An 11,485-nucleotide genomic window follows, 5' to 3' on the forward strand; every position below is an offset into this window, starting at 1 on the left:
ACGCGTTTTTAGGCAAGATATGTGAACGGCCCCTAAGGCGCTCGCTCGCTCAGCACGCGCTGAAGGCTCGTTGCAAAATGTCTAATGCATTTAACAGACCAGAAACAGAAGATCCTCCAATAACCAACAGGTCTGGTGTTTGGGTGCACTTTGGATTCCTTGTAAGCTATAATGGTGATGACAGAATGAATGGTAAATAGTAAGGTCTCATATCCTCGGCTATAACATAAATGTAACGTAAATGAAGCCTACCAATCGCCACAGTGATGTATTTTGCCCTGTTTGAGTCAGTTGGAAATGTCTGTCTAAATGCTGCGGGGATAGTTTGTTGCATGTATGTTTCTCCTTTTTTTCGTCTTTTCCCAGATACTGACACAATAAGGTGATGTCGGCGTAAATGAGTTGATGTTTAAAGTACTCCCGCTGGTGTTTTTCTTTTTTCTTTTTTTGTATTCCCGCTGGTGTACCCTATTGTCATGTATCAGATGCGACATACCGTTGTTTTTTATCCACCACTCTCTTGCCATCACCATTATAGCTTAGTGCTGAGTGAGCGAGCGCCTGACTGAGTAGCCTAACATAAACATATAACTATAAGTTGGTGTTTTTTTCTTCTTCGGGAGTGTCAGGGGCGTTGCCTGTTACGTCGTTTGGGTTATTGCGCTACCTTGTTGAACGCATATCATTATATTTCTCTTTTTTTTTTTTTCAAAGATAATTAATTAGTCCAACGAACCGAAAGCCTCGTACCGAACGGTTCAATACGAATACGCGTATCGTTACACCTCTAACACATATATATATATATATATATATATATATATATATATATATATATATATATATATATATATATATATATAGTAACAGAAATGAGTCGAACCAGACAAATTAAAGAGTCTATCAAAGCTGTGTTTGAAACACGGAGCCGAATTCCTCAGGAAAGTCATAAATCAGGTCTAGTGCCACAAGAACCAAGGAATATAACAAACCAACCAACTTGTTCACACAACAGCTTTCAACATTAACACCACTAGAACAATTATTGACAATTTTAATTCGCAGAAGAGATTGTCAAATTTGTTGTTCGTAATTGAAATGCAACGCTGGACATCACATGGAAACTCATGAGTTAAACACTTCCATTGACTTCCCCCCACCTAGCAGAACCAGACTGAAATTCATAAGGGGGGAGGGGCTTTAAACCTCTGTCTTCACAGAACATCCCTATGTCAGAGAATGACAAAGAAACTGTCTTTTGTGCATATATATGGAGCAGAATGAACTCAAAAAGACTTCTAAATGAATCAGTCCATCGCTTCTATCCATATTAATTTATGTGTAACCCACACATTTAACTACCATGTTATAATCACTTATTGTGTATGTTATTTTTTAATAACTATGGCATGGCTTAAGGATTCATAATTATGTTTGGTATGTGTGTGATCGAATTTGCTTGCTTGAATTAGCACAGATAATCATTTATTGATCAAATGTATCATATTCGTTTTATAGGAATCCTGTCCAAAATTAGACCCTGCAAGAGTGGGAAAATTCTGACCACATGCTTGGTAAGATAAACATATGATTTATGATACACCCGAGCCAAGACAATATCTGATTGGTCAAGACAACATTTGAGGTGTGGCCAACAGGCCAGTTTAAATACTTAGGACACCATAAAATCTTTGCTTTTAGTCTCTAGCTATGCTGCTGCTATGAGTCATGTGGCTTTTAGTTGTTAGCTTTGCTTCTGCTACTAGTCATGCCTGCTCTTAGCTTTTAGCTTGTAGCTTTGCTACTTAGCTTTAGCTTTTAGCCATGCTGTTTGTTATCACTGTTCTTTAAGCGTGGTTCCAGCGTGCTTCAGTCTGCACGCCTGCTGCTACTTAGCCACGATGAGAAGGAACACAACCTTGTCTCGTCAAACTTTACTTCTTTTCTTTTCCGTTTGAGAGTTTCGTGTTCTGAGTTAAGTTTGTAACATCGAGTTCAACTTCAACCAGCCACACACAACACTCCATCTTCAGCCAACGTCCAACCACGGGCTCCCCAAGACGTCACTTCAGCGACTGAACGTCCAGCCAATCAACGACCTCGGGATAGCCCTTTCGACGGGACTCCTTTTTCACAGGAGACGCAAGTAACATTACCTCCAGACTGTGACCTTTACTGGTGTATCTAATATAATTTTAACCTCACTGGAGGAACTCAATGCGAGGGCTAATTACGTGACTGGTGGATGTTCATGTCTATGCAATTTAACGTATTGCTGTAAACTTGGGATTCCATATTTCCATTCTCTTAAACTCATCTTTCCCTAACTTTCGATCTTCCTGCAACTTGTGTGAATGTGTGAGTGCGTGCGTTTATGTGTTAGATTAGTTTATATGTCTTAGATTTATCTAATAAAGCCTTATTCATATTGAAAAGAGAAGTATCTTGTGTTTTGTGCTTACAAGTTAATGTCTTAAACTGCCGATCTTGTTACTGTGCTAATTAATAGTGTTTTCACTATACTTTGGATATTAATATCTGGCGCAGATTTGATGTTAAATGGCTTGTTCAGTGAATCGCAGGGCGTCTCAGTGATCAGCCGTGAAACAGTGATTCTGTTCAAATCCCTTTTAAATTATTAAATGATTCCCTTTGAGTTAAATTGACCTGTTTCCGTTACACACATATACATACATACATACATACATACATACATACATACATACATACATACATATATATATATATATATATATCATAACATATTTGGAGAAATTTGTGTTACATCACTTGCTCACAAATGGATGCTCTGCAGTGAATGGGTGTCATCAGAATGAGAGTCCAAACAGCTGATTAAAACATCACAATAATCCATAAGTAATCCACACGATTTCAGTCACTCATTTCACTTCTTGTGAAGCAAAAAGCTGCCAAAACCAGTTTTACTTGTAAAGGATTACAAAAAACAAGCTTTTTAATTATCAAAAGCATGCACTTTGAATTGCTCACAATAAGAAAGTCGAGAGACCATTTTAATTTGACATTTGAAAATAAGGTTTTTGATTATTGCAACAGCTTTCCTTACTTTCATATTCAGCTGCTGTCACAGATGAAAAAAAAATAATAACAATTAATAATACAGAATTGCTGAAATACTGAAGTGAAGCCAACATGTGGGACACCAGGATGTTGACGTAAAGAGTTTGTCACACTGGGGTAAAATGAACCGTGAAGTATCTTGCCTGTGGACATGTTTTCTTCCTCCCATAGCAGATAGTGCTTTTATATGATAGTCTCGAAATGCTTTTCTATGTTTCTGTGATTCCCATCTGGATGAAACTGATTTAATTAAAATACACACACACAGAGTGTCATCATTCAGGATGATGTTTACATGCTGTTTGTTAGCTTGAGATTTTGAATGATTAAATATCAATTAATAATATTACATTAAATGTAATCATTTTATTCTTAAAGCTGCAGTAGGTAACTTTTGTAAATATATATTTTTTTACATATTTGTTAAACCTGTCTTTATGTCCTGACAGTAGAATATGAGACAGATAATCTGTGAAAAAAATCAAGCTCCTCTGGCTCCTCCCAGTGGTCCTATTGCCATTTGCAGTTACAGACCGCTCCCGGTAAGAAACAACCAATCAGAGCTGCGGTCCGTAACTTTGTTTGTGTTCAAAATGTAGAAAAATGTATATAATAAGCGAGTACACCATGAGTAACCTAGTACCTTTGTGATTCTTCATAGACATAAACAGAGAGAAGTAGTTCCAGCTACGATGTTCTTCCACAAGACGCAAGCAGTTCTGTTTATTAACCGCTAGAGCGTTTAAAGTTACCTACCTCAGCTTTAAAGGATGCATTAAACTGATCAGTTACAGCACACTATGCCTATTTCAATAAAAATACAAATAAAAGTTCAACAAACAAAACAAATCCCCCATAAAAATGCATCATGGTTTCGACATAATTATTATATATACTGTAATAATGTAAATAATACTTATATTTATAACGGTTTTTACTGTATTTTTGGTAATAATTTACCAGCAACAAATTTTAAACAGTAAAACGATAACTGCTCGGTTGTTAGCTTTGGATAAAACATTTCACAAATGCAAAAATGTGAATGTTATATCAACCTCACATTAACTCGTTCTTTAAAAAAATCATAGGTATTGTCAGTTTATTTTAAGAGCCCTTTTAATCAATATTCAAGAAAAAATAATTCCTTAAGAACCGTGCTCTTTCAAACAAAACGCAATTTTTCAAGGAGTCCATTTGTGTTAATTTTTTTTATTTTCACTGTCAAGCTGCTGTTGTTTTTGCCATTTACTCACAAATCCTAACTGCTCAGTGGATCGCAGGCTTTTAGTAGACTATCAATTCACAGCAGATGTCCTGTCACTATGCACTAATCTGTGATGACAGTATTTGCATATCAAATTAAAACATAAATATGTCTTAATGAATTACGGAATCTATTTGTGAATTTATATAATTACCATAACAAATAATTGTATTTTACGATTTACAGACAGTCTGCTCTGTCCGTATGCAATGTGGCATGTTGAATGAATAAATGAACTTGACTTGACTTGAAGTTATAACAAAACAAAAATGCTCCCATTATAAGTGCTTACGCCGATTTGGATTATAACTGGAGAATGGATAGTTTTGCTCATTCTCAGTGTAGACATGCGTTACAGCTGACACGCTTTCTTGCAGCACAGACAGATTAATTTACTATAACGAGAGCTTTTTGATTTATCACGTCATTCTCTTGCAGTGCAGATACAGGATTTGCATGCAAATTGTCAAAAAATGTAAGCATCATGGTAGCAGGCTGGACTTTCAGTATCCCTAGTCTAGTCATTGGGCCAGGGTTAATAAAAATGTGCCCCATGCATAAACAGACTTGATATCAACGCCCTAAAATCGGAAGCTAAAATGTTGCACACCTTAACCCCAATAATACATTTCCTGCAATTCATGGTTGATGATGAAATGCTAGCCGTCACTCAACGTAATAAGATTTTTATCAGTGATATTGGAATTGCCAGCGGTTGACTGAAATGAATGTCAGCGCTGACTCTGGAGTATTTGCTGTCTAATAAGCTCACTTCCAGCAGACGTCTGTATCATCTGTCACTGTCAGATGCATGCGGGCCTGCTTTCACACTGCTGTTCCTTCTCATATTGAAATCTTACAACCGGACATCACTGACAAAACACTCATGTCAAATCTGACACACGCAAGACATTTCACACGCTATCAACATCTACACACACACACGCTATGAAGTAAGAGCAGATAAACAATGAGAGAATTTTTTAACAATGTTCATTTATAAATGTGTTCGGGACAGTTGACAGAATTGCTGCATTGTCTTCATTGGCATTTGGCAATTTAAACTTTTAAACTATTTTAATCCAGGAAAATGTTTCATTGGCTTAAACAGATAAATACACACTGCTATGTCAAAATATCCATTCTGAACAATATCCTCAGAAAAATCCTTGTGAACACAGTTAGTTACGTCTTAAGTGAATGTAAGCAGCCTAAAACTCCTAGTGATTAATATTAACAAAATACAGAGAGAAAACCTCTCATAACCCACACTATACACACACATACTCACACAAAATATATAATATTTAATTCATTATATGTTTAGGATACTTTTAGATACTTTAAGTCACCCTCAAAGATACAGAAAAACTGGCAAAATATCAAACAGAGTGGCAGTTTGTAAATAAATAATGCTACATCTTTTCTAAGAGCTAACATCCCTTGTGCAAAGAGTTTTAATTTTGCAATGACCACCTGGTTCCACTGTGATTGTAAACCTAAAAAAAAAAAAAAAAAAAAAAAATGTTTTTCCTTGAAAGTCTTGTTTGTGCTAACTGTATTTAAATATAAATGTTTCTTGTTATACAAGACATTTTTAAGTGTGGATTAAGTGGCCAAATTATTTTTGGACCCACTATATACAGGCTTCAAGAGAAGTGGTCACCTGATATCATCCCTTAAAATTCTCTTGCAGAACAAAACTTTACTCTTAACTTCAAGATGAACTATTTAAAAAATATTTTTAAATGGTAAAATGAAGACCGGACACTGGTGATGATTTAAGATGAAACTCGCTGTATCCTATTACAATGTTTCTTAATCACAGGAGCCCCTGATGGTACCTGAGCAATACAGGCCAGCGTGTGAAAGTGTGAAATATAAGGTCACAGAATTTCAATTACAGATTTCAGCTGAGCAGAAAATTACATCTCAGGGACAAGGAGCAAATAAAACACTGGTAATATCAAGTGCAACACTACTGATATGTTTCCTCATTTATGTGTGTAACAGCAGATTTTTTCTGTTTAACTTTCTTCAGTGTGGGCTAGATATAACCTAACACTTATGAATCATCACTGACATTTACATGTGAGAAGCAGATTGAGGTTTTTCTTCATTATATATTTAGTCTCTGACGTTTCACTACACTTTAAAAATCTTTCTGACTATAATTATACTTATATTAAATATGCTATATTAAGATGATATTCATTAAGTGTTTTCATATCAGTTTAATTTTAGATTGATTGATAAGAAGTATGACAGATAGCACAAAAGAACACCAGACAGATAGACAGATGCTTCATGTCTAGTCTTGACTAAGACAGATTTTACTCTACAATAAAATTGCAATAAAAAGTAACAGAATTAAATAATACCTTTTACAAAGGAAAATAAAGATTTGATGCATAGTGTAATTAAAGTTTCATAAGTCTAATTATTCAAACTATATTTTGATGGGGCTAAAGCTTTAGAAACTTTGCTGGAGATCAAAAGGAAACAGAAAAGAATGTCATCAAACTACTTTATGATTCTGATTTATTTATATGACTGAATTTTACATAAAAAGGGGAAGAAATCCGATTCTTCTTCTTAAAAAAAAAAAAAACAAGTTTTGTTACGTTAAAAATTTTAATTTTGTGATGATAAATTTAAGAGAAACGGTACACTTTTTTTATGTAAACAACCTAAAAGCATTTCTGCCCCCTAATTTTATGAAAACATTTTTTACCTCTCTATAAAAAGTACATCAAAATGTCTATACAAATGACTGAAGACTCAGTCCCAAGTGTGCATACTGCAGACAGTGAAGAGTTAACAGAATCTAATACGGCTGTTACCCAGCACTTAACCCGGATTGCTCCAGGGGGACCCTTATGAAAAAGAAGTTTATTCAAGTGTGCTATTAGTATACTTCTTTTAAACTAAAATTAAGAGAGTTTACTTTCAGTCTACTTTGTATGTACTATTTAGATGTACTTCTCAGAAATATACTTCAAATTGCACTTAAGTATACTTGACTTACAGATACTGACAGACAAGTCTAAGTATATTTGGCCTTCTTGCTATTCGAGATATACTTAAAAGTATAATTAAGTATTCTAAGTATTCTTGGCTTGTAATTGTGTTTACTATTTTGATTGAGTAGCTTATTAATTTTATACTTATTACTTTATTACTTAATACTTTTTAACATAATATTACACACTGTCTTATAGACTAACATGTTCAAGTTTATATGGTAACAAGCTTTTGGGTGGAATAGCATAGAGTAAATAAAATAAACATGTAACTGAACATGATATTGACACAGTGATACTAACCCACATAGAAACAGATACATTTTTAATGATGTTATTGGCAATTCTTCCCAGGTGTAAGAATTGGAACAAAATTAATTCATACTGGCTTCTATAATAACATAGATAGCTATACAAGCAGATACAATTTTAAATCTCATTGCAAATCATCAAGCCAAATAGGAAAAGAAGCAAGTCTTTTTATGAAACATAAATTATTGGCAATACAACACTATAGTACTATGTACAATATCAATAATGACTGCTTTTTTAGTCTCTTTCAAATGGATTAGGCAAAGGTGCAATGTACAAATTGTCAACTGTTTCAACAACAACACATTTCATTTTTATCATATCAGGCCAGATGGCACTGATCTTTCCATTCTTCCTAACCTCATGTACAAAAGTACTCTCTACATTTATTTGTGAATCTTTACATAAAGGCCTGCTAGATTTAACAAGTACCTCAACTAAAGCACAGCAATGTTTGGTACATGCACAATATGCAGGGCTTTGATGGGCGCACATTTGTTTAAAAATGACCAAGTCATTAATTAAACAGAATGTACTATCTTTCAAGTATGCAGCACTGTTATATCTTTTATTCAGTCGATCATATTTTTGAGTGTGATACAGAACTCCATTAACCAAGAAACGGCTGTAAGACCAGAAGCAGTTACTTAGATTTCCACATAACTTAGAAATTGCAAGCCTAGAAGAAGTTGTGATGTTTTCCTGAAATGGGGGATGCCCAAAAACCTGGACACTATCATTTAATGTTTCACATTTATCTGTTCTCCGCTTATTAAAATAAAGTTCTTTAACAAATGACTGGACCTTTGCACTCGTATGTTTAGCCTTTTCTGGCAATTCTTTCCACAACATAAATTTTCTAACTATTTGTGAAGGGACATTCTGTGTTCCATTAAAATACTTTAATAGAGTACCCATATTGGATTCAAATGGAAAGGCTGACGTAGCCCATAATGGTCCCCACTGTTTCACACTTTGTGCGATATGTGTGAGCAAGTGTATGTTAAAAGTCATGTGGTCTTTCCCATATATTCTTTGAAATTCTATTACAAATTTTTTAAGAGCCAGTTCTGACAACAATACGCTTCTAGTCTTGATCTTATCCTGGAGTAATGTATATATTCCAAACACCAATAAAAACAAATGATTCCAAAATCTGGCAGGGAGTATTCCTTTCAGTACAGGGAGAGCATAGAATAGGAGAAATGCTCGCCATTCTGAAGCTTTCCAGAACTTCCTTTCATTCACTGATCTTGGTGTCCTAGTTATCTCAACAGGAGGTTTTATTTTTAAAAGTCGCATATCAACCTCTTCCGTCTGTTTGCCAATGTACCAGGGGGCTTCACTGTTTGCTGTATCAAACCACAATGTGGACAGTTGCCGAGTAACTCCAAGGCACACATTGTGTTGATATTCAGGAATGAAACCATTTATCATTTGGAAATGACTAAGCTTCATTAAAGGAGATGGCCCTTTGACTCCAAATACTGGCTCATTATCTGAAGCTGACATTGCATGACTGAAATGATCTCTTTCATTTCGAAGTGCGGGTTCAGGTTGATCGTATGGATAGGATTTACCACCTTTGTGATAACAGAAGTCACAACCATAAAAACCATTAAACTGCTTTGTGTTACGAAGCATTGGACGAGCCATTGAATCAGAGCTACAAACCACCACAAACACTTTAGAAACATGCCGGTTTCCCTGTGTGTCTTGCCAGTCAATACCTTCAGTCTCTAATGATAAGGCTTCTTTAACAAATGGTTTTAGTAATGTTAGCATGGATGGTTTACTTGGCCCAAACCATAACGCTGACATCAAAATGTGACTTTTTCTCAATTCTGGTTCCAGTTCAATTACCTGACACTGAATTGGCCAAATGCTGCATTTAGAACTTTTGAACACTGGTGCGCCATCACAATTCCAAATTAGCGTCAAATCATCTTTTCCAAGAACTCCACTGTCACATAACATTTGATACTCTTCACCAGACTGTATGTCAGAGAGAACCCCACAGGTTCTAGTTTTTTCATTAAGATTGACACCATATTCTTGCAAAAGCTGCTGAATCTGTGCATGCAGGGGCAACACAAGAAAATAGAATCCATTCTTAAGGTTTGCATTGGCATCAAATTCTGTATTGCAAGTGTCACACTGAGAGGGACAGTCTCCTCTGACGCCTAAGTATTTTAAACAACTTTCACAATAAAAGTGAACTTCAAATTTAGATGAACTTCCAAAATCTTTGTGGAAAAGGTAATGTGAAGATGGGATCAGACCTGGAAACATTGTGTTAAACATTTCCAGTAAGTGAGTAAGTGCTTTGCCTGTTAAATTGTGCCGCAACAGATAGGACATCAGCATTAATACACTTTCTCCTTTTGAAATAGGTGCACCAGGATACAAGGGCTTGTCACCAGTAACGGCTATATCTTCATTTCCCTACAGGGAGAGAGACAAAATATTAAAAAAAATGTGAGCAGCAGAATGATCAGGAATATCAGTCCAGCTTATTTTCTTTCCTTTTCTTGGGTATATTTCCTAGAAATATTTACCCTGGATAATCACAAAATGGCTTTACTTTTTTCACTTTAAATCACTTTAACATATCCTAGCTGCAAACCAAAAATAACAGGGTATAAAAAATAAAAAATAACAGGGTTTGGTACATTCTTGAATTTTACAATTGCCCAGGAATGATATGTCGTAATGGTGTCAAAATTCTCATTAGTTTTTATTTGTGCTTTCATGGGTTGGTAATGCAGAATACTTTATTTGTGTCTGTCAATTCACTTCCGTATTTTGGCAAAACAGGTCAACGTGAACTATTACACTAACAAAAACACTGTGTCACAGAACCATTTACTACATACCACTGATAATTCAGATGTGTTTTCTCCACTAGTACTGCCCTCCATCAAGTCTTCTCTGTCCACATAATTTTCATCTTCAGAATCAAGCATGTTCCATTCAGAATCTGACAGGTCTTCCTCATTCTACAGGTTATAAATGAAAATATGATGTGAAATATCATCAATGAATGAAAAGGGTATTTAACCAAAGGTGAGACATGTGTGATATGTGTATTTACTTCTTGAATGTCAGCACAAAATAAACTGGTCCTGATGGATCTGTCTTTGTCCACTTCGTCTGGTCCACTGTTGGACGTATTACTCAGGATGTCTTTTGTATTTGTTTGGTCATTCCCATTGTCTTGATCATCCTCATCCTTCAAAAAAAAAAAAAAAAAAAAAATGGGAAGGATGACATGTCAAGGAAATTCCTTATACCTTAAATAATATATTGATAGTTTTAGCAATTTATAAAGTAGACTAAAATAAATTAAAAAGTAAAAAAGTTCCATAAATTCAGCCAAATACAAGACCAAAGAGGATAGATAAAAGTCCTCAAATTAAATGAATTATACATTATAATTGTTATTAAATAATTATTAGAATCAGTGTTGTTGCACATATGGACATTTGTTTGAAATAGTCACCTCCTACAGGAATATTGGCTTATTTTGATTGTAACAGACATTCATTTCATGCATTTTTAGAAGTTGTTGTCATTTATAAAGTACAATAAATCAAAAAGTATTTTTTTGTGAGTAAATAGATTTGATGGTGTTCTGAATTTCATTAGATAACATTGCCTAGGTGCAGGCAAATTAATTTTATAGTATGTTTGTGTTGCCCTTTCATTTTTATTTCACTTTATTTTTTTGTTTAGTTTTTGCATCCTTATGTGGATAAACATAATTTTATGAGAACATACTCAATTT

The 11,485-nt window shown here is 34.7% G+C and overlaps 1 protein-coding gene across 1 annotated transcript; it reads right to left on the minus strand.

The window, feature by feature from the left end:
* Nucleotides 1–7,891: 7,891 nt before the first annotated feature.
* LOC127970716 (uncharacterized) lies at nucleotides 7,892–10,924 on the minus strand. Its single transcript, XM_052573405.1, has 3 exons — nucleotides 10,793–10,924; nucleotides 10,575–10,697; nucleotides 7,892–10,143 (listed from the first exon to the last, which is right to left on the minus strand). Exons 2-3 carry the CDS (start codon nucleotides 10,662–10,664, stop codon nucleotides 7,936–7,938), a joined length of 2,298 nt encoding a protein of 765 aa, XP_052429365.1. The 5' UTR covers nucleotides 10,665–10,697; nucleotides 10,793–10,924; the 3' UTR covers nucleotides 7,892–7,935.
* Nucleotides 10,925–11,485: the final 561 nt, after the last annotated feature.

The sequence above is a fragment of the Carassius gibelio genome, chromosome B13 (assembly GCF_023724105.1).
Source record: "Carassius gibelio isolate Cgi1373 ecotype wild population from Czech Republic chromosome B13, carGib1.2-hapl.c, whole genome shotgun sequence".
In the NCBI taxonomy this organism is placed as follows: Eukaryota; Metazoa; Chordata; class Actinopteri; order Cypriniformes; family Cyprinidae; genus Carassius; species Carassius gibelio.